The sequence below is a fragment of the Columba livia genome, chromosome 11 (genome assembly GCF_036013475.1).
Source record: "Columba livia isolate bColLiv1 breed racing homer chromosome 11, bColLiv1.pat.W.v2, whole genome shotgun sequence".
Classification (NCBI taxonomy): Eukaryota; Metazoa; Chordata; class Aves; order Columbiformes; family Columbidae; genus Columba; species Columba livia.
Window position 1 is genome coordinate 21,316,328 of NC_088612.1, and position 12,836 is coordinate 21,329,163.

Here is a 12,836-nt window from a genome sequence, read left to right on the forward strand (position 1 = left end):
TTCTTGTGGATCACCAGCCAGAGAGAGCAGGCTCTGATTTGCAGAAGTTTTGAACTTTCATAACTTGCAAATTGAAGCCACAAAAACCTCCCCTCAGACTATAAAAGAGTGTAAACTAGGAAGAGTTCTGGAAAAATCACATGCAGAGGTTTGGCCCCCAAGTCACCGAGCACTGATGGCTTCGGTTCCTCTGCCTCTACTCCTGTGTGGGAAAGGGAGGTGACAACATCCATCACCAGGCAGCATCACCGACACATGGAAAAACACTGAAATGCTCCAGACAAGCCCATGAAGAATCATTCAGTCATTAAATCTTCTCACTTTTTAGGTCATGTTGAATGCACTGCCAAGGGCTCCCCACGCTTTATAAACCACAAAGACTCGCGTTCAGATCCAAAAAGATGCGAGTTTCACATCAGCTGAGCAACTTTGCAAACCCCTCCTGGGCTTCATCTCTCCTCCTGAACAGGAAAGCCAACAATTTGCCTAGAGAAGGAGGGTTTTTTATTCCAAGCTAACATTTCAGTGCTTTTCACACATCTCGCCAGTCAAAACCATGAATCAGAGACAAGCTTCCGAGTACCGAATTAAAAAGGGGAAGCTCCAGGCACTGCTAATAATACAGGAAATGTCAGCATGCAGCTTAATTAAGGCATGACGGCACATTCCTAGTATTTCATTCGCAACTTTCTGCTCTCGTTGCATTTCCGACATTATTTTGTTGACTCAGGACTTTTTAGGACTCTTGAAATAACATGCGGGGGGGTTCCTCGTTTGCCCGAGGGCGGCACAATGAGACCATTCAGGGGTGTCTGAGGCTTTCAAAATGCCTCTGCAGCTTTTCTGAGAGGAGATCTGGAGGAAGAGCAGCCAGAGGAGCCACCAATTCCATACGGTGAATTAGAGAAGCCCTTGGGTCATGTCGAACGTGCAGCCGCACAAGATCCCCGTGCCTGAAAACGAAGCCGGGTTTTGCTCCAGGCTTGAGGAATCTCAGAGAAGGTTCATTAAGAAGGAGGACAAGGTCAAATAACCCCAGGTAGTGTTTGGGCTGGGGCTGAGCACTGGCTGAGCAGCAAGGCTGGGTCACGGTGGACACCATCCCGAAGATGAGCCAGCATTGACTGGGGACAGACATGTGGGATCCTGTGTCCAGTTTTAGGGACTTCAGTTCAAGAAGAAGGTGGAGAAGCTGGAAAAAGCAGAAGCAACCAAGCAAGCCTGGGACGAGATGGGGAAGGAACTGGGCTGGGGTGGCCTGGAGATGTGGAGGTAACATGAGGTCTAACAACAGCCTCCAGTTCCTGCAGCAGCACTTCCAGAGACAACAAAGCCCAACTCTCCTGGTTGGTGTGGACAATACAAGATGGGACCATGAGCACCAAGCACGGAGGGTCATGTTTGACAGGAGGAATCACAGAATCATTTCAGTTGGAAGAGACCCTCAGGATCATTGAGTCCACCCATAACCCAACTTGAGCACTGCCCATGTCCCTGAGAACCTCGTCTAAACACCTTTGAAACCCCTCCAGGGATGGTGACTCCAGCACTGCCCTGGAAGAGGGAAGGACTTTCCCAGGGGATGGTGCAGCCCTGGGGGGCTCCATACTTGGAAGGCTTCAAGACCTGACAAGGAGCAACACAACCAACCCCAGCCTTGTGTTGATGACTCCAAAGTCCCTTCCCTGTAGAAGTATAAATCACAGATGAGTCAGTTAAGGACACGCAAGGGAGGGCCAGCATCCAGAGAGCCCCACAGTGAGGTCTAGGGAGGTCAGACACGTGTCCTTCAGCTCTTATCAGCATCCTGAAGCTACATCATAGAATCATTTCAGTTGGAAGTGACCCTTAGGATCATCGAGTCCAACCATAACCCAACTCTAATACTAAACCATGTCGCTAAGAACCTCATCTCTTCATCTTTTAAACACCTCCAGGGATGGTGACTCAGATAAATAAAACTCACGAAGCAACAACAAGCACCAACCCAACCGGCTGCGTCCTCCCTTCCGATCTGCACCAGCAGAGAGATGCACGAATCTCAGCAGCACCTCTGCTGCTGGAGTCACACTTGACAGCTGTGTCTGTGTCACACCGATCTCCCGGTCCAGCCCGATGACAGTCCTGCACCAGTCTCTGCTCCCAGCTCCCTGCGTCACTCCGGACACGGACACAAAGCTCTCCTGACTTCAGCCACGGTGGCTGGTACACGGGGGGTGGCACCTCCAAGTTCCTTCAGCAAGAAAAACCTCTGTGATCCAGTTTTCATAGGCTGCCCAGGGTTTTCCTGCGGCTGCTGTCTCACCACTCTCTGCCCATGCACACGGGCTCTGCGAATCCTAAACCTCTCAGTTGGCTCTAGGTGTTTATCATAGAGCCTTGAAAAATTGACACATAGGGTTTAGGAGAAGTTGTTAGCTTCTTGAAAGGCTGAGGGAGCTGGGGCTCTTGAGCTTGGATGACCATGAGCCAGCACTGGGCCCTTGTGGCCAGGAAGCCAATGGTACCTGGGGTGGGTTAGAAGGGGGTGGTCAGTAGGTCAGAGAGGTTCTCCTGCCCCTCTGCTCTGCCCTGGGGAGACCACACCTGGAATATTGTGTCCAGCTGTGGCCCCTCAGTTCCAGCAGGACAGGGAACTGCTGGAGAGAGTCCAGCGCAGCCACCAAGATGCTGAAGGGAGTGGAGCATCTCCCGTGTGAGGAAAGGCTGAGGGAGCTGGGGCTCTGGAGCTGGACAAGAGGACACTGAGGGGGGACTCATTCCTGGGGATCAAGATGGAAAGGGGGAGTGTCAGGAGGATGGAGCCAGGCTCTTCTGGTGACAACCAGTGACAGGACAAGGGGCAATGGGTGCAAACTGGAACACAGGAGGTTCCACTGAAATCTGAGAAGAAACTTGTTTGGGGTGAGGGTGGCAGAGCCTGGCCCAGGCTGCCCAGGGAGGTTGTGGAGTCTCCTTCTGTGCAGACATTCCAACCCGCCTGGACACCTTCCTGTGTAACCTCATCTGGGTGTTCCTGCTCCATGGGGGGATTGCACTGGGTGAGCTTTCCAGGGCCCTTCCAACCCCTCACATGATTCTGTGATTCTAAATGTGCGTTTTTATTAGCAAGACAAGTTAATTTCAATTACATAGACTTCACCTGGTTCTTTTATGTCAGGAAAACAGCTGAAGAAATGCTGGAAGATGCATGGCAGCAAGAGGCAGCAGCACGTGTGGGATGGAGAAACCCTGGGGCAGGCTGACCCCGGGCCCCACCATTATGTCTGGATGTCACCGATTATGGCAAGAGCCCCCAACTCCACCAGCCCGCGATGGTTCGCTGCCTCCAAATAACAGCGACCGCCCGGCTTAGAGAGCTGTAAAGAAAAGCACCATCCGGAGCAGGCTGTGCCCAGCAAGCACTTGAGGTTTTATCAAGGTTCAGTAACTCAGCTGTTCACGTTTTCCCTGCCGGTGCACAAAATCAATTTGGCCAGGAAGGATCAGCGGCCACGAATGCAGAAGAGCACTCAAAGTTTAACTAAGGCACGACAGCATGAAAGGTTTGCTGTTTCCAGATCTTTTTTCTCTTCAGTGCTCATGAAAACAAGGGAAATGCTCTGGACAAAATGCCATTTTGTCTTCACATGCTATGGATGGAGGGCAGGAACGGCAGTGCCCTGAGAAAAGCAGAGAAGCCCCCAAGGGATGGCTCTGGGCAAGGACAGCAGGTAAAGCCCAAGACGCCAGAGGATTTCAGAGAGCAGCCACAAAGGGAAGCTGCAAATGAAGTCACAGGAATATGCTGTCATCAGGCGACGCGCCCAACCGGACCGGTGACAACTGCGTCCCGTCCTGCCCCAGCGGCTCAGCCTCCCCGGTGAGTCAGGGCTTCCCGGAACGAGGCGGCCCTGCAGCGTGTGGCTGCGTCCTTATCCATTGCACAACCTCAAACCTCGCGCCGAGCTGGAACTGCGCTGGCTTTGACTGAGTGCCCTGGTGTGACACGCAGATGGGTGAAGATAAACCGCACGCTAAGGTTTGGAATCAAAAAAAACATCTCCCAGGTGTTTTCAGGGTATCCCGAGAACCTCAGAAACCACAAAGAAGCTACTTTCAGCCCCAGATCTGAACACCTGCGTAAAGATCCACAAGATCTGCCGGTTTGGTGTTTGAGGAACACTCGGCATGCGATAAGCTCAAAGTCAAACCTCTAAGCCATCTGCAGCTGGGAATGTGCTTCTGCAAAAAGGCTGTCAAGGGCTCAAATTAGACCATCAGGAAAGAGAAACAAGGAAATTGTGGCCGGCTATAGCAGACCTGGGTCAAAAGGAGCTCCTCTCTTCAGCAAGGAGTGCAGTGGGGACAACTGATGAGAACATCTCCTCAATTTGCCATCCAGCAAGACCTGGACAGGCTGGAGAGTTGGGCAGGGAAAAATATAACGAAATATAACAAGGGCAAGTGTAGAGTCTTGAATCTGGGCAGGAACAACCCCAGGTTCCAGTGTAAGTTGGGGAATGAGCTGTTGGAGAGCAGTGTAGGGGAAAGGGACCTGGGGGTGCTGGGGACAGCAGGATGACCATGAGCCAGCACTGGGCCCTTGTGGCCAGGAAGCCAATGGTACCTGGGGTGGGTTAGAAGGGGGTGGTCAGTAGGTCAGAGAGGTTCTCCTGCCCCTCTGCTCTGCCCTGGGGAGACCACACCTGGAATATTGTGTCCAGCTGTGGCCCCTCAGTTCCAGCAGGACAGGGAACTGCTGGAGAGAGTCCAGCGCAGCCACCAAGATGCTGAAGGGAGTGGAGCATCTCCCGTGTGAGGAAAGGCTGAGGGAGCTGGGGCTCTGGAGCTGGACAAGAGGACACTGAGGGGGGACTCATTCCTGGGGATCAATATGGAAAGGGGGAGTGTCAGGAGGATGGAGCCAGGCTCTTCTGGTGACAACCAGTGACAGGACAAGGGGCAACAGGTGCAAACTGGAACACAGGAGGTTCCACTGAAATCTGAGAAGAAACTTGTTTGGGGTGAGGGTGGCAGAGCCTGGCCCAGGCTGCCCAGGGGGGTTGTGGAGTCTCCTTCTGTGCAGACATTCCAACCCGCCTGGACACCTTCCTGTGTAACCTCATCTGGGTGTTCCTGCTCCATGGGGGGATTGCACTGGATGAGCTTTCCAGGGCCCTTCCAGCCCCTCACATTCTGGGATTCTGTAAGGAAAAATCAAAAGGCCGGCCTTACCGTAGACTCCCTTCCCCAGAAGCTGCAGGAACCGACTGACCGCTGCCGCCATCTCAGCCTTGTTCAGGTCCAGAAGGGAGACCACCTGGAAGCCCAGCTGCTCCAGAAGGAGTCTCAGCTCAAACACATCCCTGAGGGGAGCCAGCAGGTTGGGGTGATGCTGGTAGCCGTTGTTGCCCACTAAAAGCGCTACTTTGCCTGTAGCTGCCAGAAACACCAAGTGATAAAGCTGTAAATACTCAGCAGGGCACAAGGTCTCACCTCCTGCAGCTGAGGGAGGACACAGGAAATCTGTTCTCCCATCCTGGCAGGAAGGGTAGACCCTGCGCTGCTGCAAACCTGGAGCGCTCTCCAGGAAGCCTGCAGCTTTCTGAATGCCTTGTCAAAATACACAAACCAACATTGTGAAAGAAAGACTTGAAGAGTTTTCACTAGGCAACCAAAATTCAAGAGGATCTGCACTACTGAGGTTATTGGGCACCTGCTGTGCCTTCATTTCATCCCCACTTTCCACCACAGGAAAAACAGATTTATTGCACTCGGGAGTGGTGGGAGCAAGGAGCTCGGCCCTGTGCCATGGAGGTATTTCAAGGAAGGGAAAAGGTGTCACAGGAACTTTTAAGCTCATTTGGCAGGTGTGGAGGTCAAGACTCGGTTGCTCATTAGGAATAACCTTATTCCATCTGCTGAGGGCTTGGCAGGTGATGGGACTCATCCTGTGCCTTGCAGCTCGGATCCCAAAAGCACAGAGACCATGACAGTGTGGAAATAAAGGCTTGAAGCAGTCTCCGCAAAAAAAACACTCCCAGTCCTCCCATCCACCCTGCGGTCTGGCTTTTAATTAAGAGAATAATCACTCAGGAAGAAAAAATGACAGCACTCACCAAAAAACTTCTCCGGGTGACACGTACCTGGAAATGAGAGAGGGAAATGATAAGCCCGTGCGCAGCGCCCCGGTACCAGCTCCCATCTCAGGTCTGAAACCTGCTCCGACATTCTCCGGCAACACAAAGCTGGAGCAAACACCACGGAGCATCCGCATGAGCAGCACTGATCGCTAACCGTAAAGATGCTGTTCTGGTGATTTGGGGAGGATTTATAAAATCCTGCTTGATTTCTGAAATCCTGAGCAGCTGGGAAGCAAAGCTGGTGAAGGAGCAGGCCAGGGGCAGGAGGCCCAGCACGCAGACCATACCCATCTGCACTTCCCGAGTTCCCTGCTCCCCACTGCAGCAAAAGCAAAGGAAACAAGACCAAAATAAGCTCCAGAACAGAGAGCTTCTCCCTATGAGCAGTCAGCGCAGAGGAGGCTGACTGTTTGCTTTTGGTTGTGATAATATTCCCTGAGCCTTTCACCAGCCTGCATTGCCTTTCCCTGCCCTTCAGCACTCCAGCTCAGAAAAACCACCCCAAACGTGACTCACTCTCACGAGCTCCGCCAGCTCCCCTGCCCTAGCGCTCTCAGCCTCTTAGAATTGTCATTACCCTAACAGCTCCAGCTTTCCCTATATAAATTAAAAATAATTTTTAAAAAATCCAGCTCAGGAGAAAACCCTAAAGCCCTAAGGGCTCTAAAATTAAAGGTATATTTTTAATTGCATAAATTTCACAGATCTGAAAGACCTTTAGCACCGTAACCAGAGTTGCTAATGCTCCAGGGATGTCTGGAAAGGCATCACAACAAGCCCATTCATCCTTTTCTGCCTCTGACGGAGCTGCCTGTTGCACCTTAAAGCTACCCAGACATAACGTTTTGAACCCAACCTAATCCTGTGTCCCTTTCTTGCTGCCTGTCCCCCCGGATGCTGTTTTGCCATCTGTGAGGAGGCACAGGGGGTTCTCTCTGATCCAGGATCAATTTGCCTTCTGAAGCAATGTTAAAGCCAGCCTAAAAGGTGAGACGAGAAGCTTATGGCATAGAAAAATCTCTAGGTGGAGTAAAGAGCCAGCAAAGCCAGGCTGTGCTATTCCTGTCTCACCCAGGCGCAGCGTCCCTGAGGCTCCGGGGACCCAAATTCTCCCTGGGATCCGTCAGCTCACGCTGCATCAGGCCTGGGCTGCCAGCCTGAGCAGCCTGAACCCTCCCAAATAAACACCGTCCTTTCCAGCTCCCTGTGTCCGAGCGCATCGCTTCATCTCAGCACGGCTGTACATGCACTTTAGCAAAGGACTCCGCTGCGATTTGGCCGGGGAACCACTGAACCGACAACTCAGCAAAGCAAAAAAGATGCAGCCCGGAGTTTCCAGGTGAGAGCACTCCATTCCTGTCTGCCCTCTAACCGCTTCTCAGGCTCGAAGGTCACCTGCAGCAAAGCAGCCACGGGTTGGTTCTGCTCACCTATGTGAACATCCACGGCGTGGGTCCAGTGCTCGCCGTGGCGGTTGGAGGCACAGCACAGGTACGTGCCGGAGTCGCTGACCTTTGCGTGGGCGATCTAGACAGACCAAAAGTGAAATCGCATTATTTACGGTGAAAGTTTGCGGCCCCCTGCCGGTATCTGCCAAAGGCACCTGTGTTCCTGGAATAAAAAGCCCTTTATCTTGCTGTTCGCTGAGACCTCATTCTTTGCCTCGCAAAGCTAAAAGATTTCCTAGGACTTCTGTCTTTCTAAGAAGCTCAGTAAGGCCACATGCTAAGGTTTGCTGCTGACCCCCGCTCTGGAGTGCAAGAATCCGCTGCCTTCTTCTTCCCCCGGACTGTGTGTCATAGCCATACTCTGCCCCAGGCGTCACACTGAGAGGACAGTGCGTGGCTATCATCAGAAGGTTCCACGTTTTTCCTCTTAGGTGACATTTCCTAGATTTCTGATCATGCCCATTGCTCTTTTCTGGCAAATTTTCAAGTCCTACCCATCTCTCTTGACAGGGGACAAGGATGAAGCAGAACAGGCTGACAGGACCTGTGTGGTTCCCCAGCCCAGGCTCACGCTTTGTCCAGTCGAGGACTGAAAACCTCCAAGGACAGAGATCTCGCTGCCCTTCTGGCTCCAGAGCATCACCACCCACCTCCAAATGAAGAACATCTTCCTGATCCCCAGCCTGCACTTTCAGTGTCCCCTATAATATCATCTCCCACTACCAAGACTGGATCTCCCATCTTTGTTCCCCTTCATGTGATGCCCCCGAAGGAAAACTGCCTTTCTTGCACCAAGAAGACAGATGCTGATTTCCATCCAGCCAGTGACCCGAAAGAATCCCAGACCTTTTGCTGTCTCCCTGACTCTTCTCTGCCAGGACTAACCACTTTTCCTCCTAGCTCTCCTGCAGACAGCACCCCCGCAGCTCCAGCACTCCGCAGTCCCCTGCGCAGACTTACAATAGCTGTTCTTGTGCCACTGCTGCAAAAAGAGACGTGCTGAGAGCCCTTGAAATGCCCTGAGCGTCTATGAATCAGTTACTTCTTAGAGAAAGGGCCTGTAGACGCCCCAAAGCATCTATGAATTGGTTATTTCTTAGAGAAACATCCGCAGCTCTGAAAGAAGGACATAAAATGTATTCCCTCTTCACCCCAAGTCCTTCAGTCATCTCTCAAAGCAGCGGGGGTGATACGTGGAGTGATTTCTCACAACCCCGCAACACAGCGGGGAAAGAGAACTGAGCATGCGGCTGCTTCTGGAGAAAAAGGGAGGACGGGCGAGGAGAGACACGCAGATATGAGCCGGGCTTAAGGATTGCCACCTGTCACATCCAGGATGCCAACGACACAATTTTGAGCAGCCTCTCCAAGGCTCCTGCGGCCCCAGCAAGGAGCTCCTCCCACCACCCACCTCGGCAGCCAGAGTTTCCGAACTATCCCAAGGCAACGTTACCCAGAGTTTTTTTTTCCTCTGGTGCTCCAGCGGGTTCCCATTCCGGTACCACTGGTAGGCGGGCGCGGGGACACCCATGGCCGCGCACTGCAGCTGGAGCGGCTTCCCCACCTCCACCCGCTGCTCCGTGGGGTTGAGGACGACAAGCGGCTCTCCTCGCCAGCGCTGAGTGGGCAGCCCTGCAAAGCAGCAACACAGAATAGGTCCTCCCTCCACAAGGACAGAAAACAATACATTGCCAGAAAAGCAAGCTTCTTCCATCTGCACCAAGAGATGCCGTCCCAGGGGATGTCACCGCTGCGCCTTTCTGCTCTGGAGGCAGGGAATCCTTGAAAGCAACACCCACGACAGCTAACGACACACCAAACCCTGCCTACGGCTTCCCAGCTCGCCCTTTCCTGCCAAGGGCGCAGTCAACACGCTGAGGTCAACCACACCCGCAGCTATTTTTGCTTGGCTTCCAAATAGCCAGATTGCCTCTTCCAGTCCTTCTGCCCAAAGCAAATGGGCAAACAGCCGGCATAACTCTGGGAAACCCACGGTGCGTGGTCAGCGGGTACATACAGACAGGGCTATTGAGACCGTGACAAGGACCTGAACCACCCAGAGGATGGACACAGAGGTCTGGCTTAGACCTACAGGCTCACGTTGCTGGAACAACTCTTCTGTACTATGATTTTTGAGCTGGAAGGGGACACAGCCCTGGGAACCACCAACAATCACCACTGCAAGGGAATACAATGTCTACACAAAGCATAAAACAGAGAAGCTATAAGACACGCTTGTACCTCTGGCAACGCACTGATGGACCTCCACCTTCACCCAGTCGGAGAAGACGGCATTTCTGTGGAGGTCGTTGACTCTGCAGGTGTAGAGCTGGGTCTGCTGTGCAGTGATGGGCAAGTCTGGATCGGTGGCACCAGGAATCTGGCGGCAGTGAGACTAAAGGGAAAACACAAGCAGTGGGCAGTGAGTCCCCCCTCGTTGCTGGTAGTAGAAAGCACCAGCAGGCCCCCTGTAAGAGCAGGAAAAGTGGAAAACCCCGGGTTCCTCCCTTCCTCAAGCCATAAGGATGGAGGAGAAGGGGCTTTTCCATCGCATGTCCCTTCCCAGCATCTGCAGAAGCCCTTGGCATGCACACACATCCTATCCCACCTCTCCTTCTCGCATCCTGGTTCCCACCGGGTCTGCCCACATGGGGCCAGCTCCATAGAATCACAGAATCATTTAGGTTGGAAAAGCCCCTCAAGATCAAGTACAGCTATAACCTAACTCTGGCACTAGCCCATGTCCCTGAGAACCTTGTCTATACATCTGTTCAATCCCTTCAGGGATGGCAACTCCACCACTGCCCTAGGCAGCCTGTTCCAACAATTTACAACCCTTCCCATGAAGAAATGTTTTCTAATATCCAATCTGAACCTCCCCTGATGCAACTCGAGGCCATTTCCTCTCGTCCTGCTGACCCATCACTGCAGGCAGGGACCGCAGAATCCCAGAATGTGAGGGGCTGGAAGGGCCCTGGAAAGCTCATGCAGTGCAATCCCCCCATGGAGCAGGAACACCCAGATGAGGTTACACAGGAAGGTGTCCAGGCGGGTTGGAATGTCTGCACAGAAGGAGACTCCACAACCCCCTGGGCAGCCTGGGCCAGGCTCTGCCACCCTCACCCCAAACAAGTTTCTTCTCAGATTTCAGTGGAACCTCCTGTGTTCCAGTTTGCACCCATTGCCCCTTGTCCTGTCACTGGTTGTCACCAGAAGAGCCTGGCTCCATCCTCCTGACACTCCCCCTTTCCATATTGATCCCCAGGAATGAGTCCCCCCTCAGTCTCCTCTTGTCCAGCTCCAGAGCCCCAGCTCCCTCAGCCTTTCCTCACACGGGAGATGCTCCACTCCCTTCAGCATCTTGGTGGCTGCGCTGGACTCTCTCCAGCAGTTCCCTGTCCTGCTGGAACTGAGGGGCCACAACTGGACACAACATTCCAGGTGTGGTCTCCCCAGGGCAGAGCAGAGGGGCAGGAGAACCTCTCTGACCTACTGACCACCCCCTTCTAACCCACCCCAGGTACCATTGGCTTCCTGGCCACAAGGGCCCAGTGCTGGCTCATGGTCACCCTGCTGTCCCCAGGAACCCCAGGTCCCTTTCCCCTACACTGCTCTCTAATAGGTCATTCCCCAACTTATACTGGAACCTGGGGTTGCTCCTGCCCAGATGTCAGACCCTACACTTGCCCCATCCTGCGCTCCCGCCGTTACCTGCTGCTGACAGAACCACTGGTACTGCAGCGCCGTGCGGCCCTGGGCTCTGCACCGCAGGCTGAACGAGTGTCCCACGGGGACCGACACGGACACGGGCTGCTCAGTGATCACGATGGCTGCGGAGAAACGGGGCACGGCGGTGGGAATCACCCCGGGGGTTCGCTCCCTCCCGCCGCGCTGCAAGAGGGGACCCGTGTGGGAGGAGGGGGATGTGGAACAACAGGGGTGCCCGGGGATGCCCGGGGCTGTTCGGGTGGTCCCTGGGGGATCGCCCGGGCCGAGCTCCCCACAGCGCTCACCTTCCTGCATCGCTTCTCCGGCGGCTCCTCCCCGGCCCCAGCGGCCGCCGGCGGGGCCCGCGGCGGCTCCTCTCCCGGGGCAGCGGCAGCAGCACCTGCGGCGGGCGGGAAAGCGGCGCCGGGAGCTCGGGGGCGGCTCGGGGCCGGCCGGCGGGGCCGCTCACCCGGCGCGGCGGCGGGCGGGCATGGCGGCCTCGGGGGCGGGGAAGGCCGGCCGGCGGGGCGGGGTAGGCCGGGTTCCGGGCTCCGGCTAGCAGGGCCGGGGCCTCGCTGGGCTCCCCCGGCTCTCACCCGCCGCCGGCCCCGCGCTGCCCGCCCCGCTGCCGCCGACAAACCCGCGGGGCGGCGCTGGGGGACGCCGGGGCTGCCCCTCGGCCCGGGACAGCCGTGCACGGCTCGGTACAGCCCGGGACAGCACAGCCCGGCACGGCCCGGGACAGCCCGGCACGGCCCGGTACAGCCTGGTACAGCACAGCCCGGCACGGCCCGGGACAGCCTCTCGCCCGGGCACCGCGGCTGCCCGTGCCGTCCCTGCTCACGGGTGTCCTGACCTCCTCCCCGCGCTGTCCCCCTCCCTCTCCCTACAGGTGTCATTGCCCCTTCCACATTCGTGTCCTCACCCCATCCCCAAGTGTGTCCTTCCCCCTTCCCTACTGGTGTCCACGCTCACATCCCCATGGGTGTCCTCACCCCATTCTCAGGTGTGTCCTTGCCCCTTCCCCACAGGTGACCTCAGCCCCGTCCCCACAACTGTGTTCACCCACATCCCTACAGGTGTCCTCACCCCATCCCCATGGCCGTCCCTCTCCCTACAGGTATCCTTAGCCCATCCCCAAATGTGTCCTTGCCCCTTCCCCACAGGTGTCCTCACCCCCTCCCCACCGGTGTCTCTGCCCCTGTCCCCACTCTGGCCCCTGCCCCCGTCCCCACGGCGCCCTCACCTCTCTCCCGGGGGCCGCAGCCCCAAGGCTCATGGTGGAGCCCCAGCTGTGCCGGCTTTGCTCCGCGGCGCGGGGGGAAACCCCACGGTGCTGCTTCCTCCGAGAAATCCCCGCCGGGCCGGCGGGGCTGGCGTCACGAGGCCCCGGGGGAAGTGGCGCTGGGCCAGCCGGAGGTTGCACAAGCCCCTCTGGGCCAGGGCAGAGCTGGGGTGGCTGTGACAGACCTGTCCCGTGGGGAAGCGACGCGGCAGCGAGCGTCAGGACTCGGCGCTGCTGGGCCGTGACTTTCGTTTAAAAAGTTCTAGCAAG

General features: G+C 55.6%; 1 protein-coding gene across 10 annotated transcripts in view; it reads right to left on the minus strand.

Annotated features, from left to right (window-relative positions):
* Positions 1-12,576, minus strand: part of LOC102096633 (mucosa-associated lymphoid tissue lymphoma translocation protein 1-like) — a 30,029-nt gene extending 17,453 nt beyond the window's left edge. For 9 of the 10 annotated variants that reach the window (XR_010475508.1, XR_010475511.1, XR_010475509.1 and 6 more), the window contains exons 1-6: positions 11,587-12,335; positions 9,815-9,968; positions 9,027-9,205; positions 7,556-7,652; positions 6,102-6,128; positions 5,218-5,421 (exon numbers count right to left, since the gene is read on the minus strand). Coding sequence is in view for 6 of the 10 variants with exons in the window: in XM_065077202.1 (XP_064933274.1) it covers positions 5,218-5,421; positions 6,102-6,128; positions 7,556-7,652; positions 9,027-9,205; positions 9,815-9,968; positions 11,587-12,180 (1,255 nt within the window). In the remaining 4 variants the exon portion in view is untranslated. Of the gene's footprint in view, positions 1-5,217; positions 5,422-6,101; positions 6,129-7,555; positions 7,653-9,026; positions 9,206-9,814; positions 9,969-11,284; positions 11,404-11,586; positions 12,336-12,527 lie in introns of those variants that run through there. The other variant, XM_065077205.1, reaches the window with a different exon arrangement.
* Between the last annotated feature and the right edge of the window lie 260 nt (positions 12,577-12,836).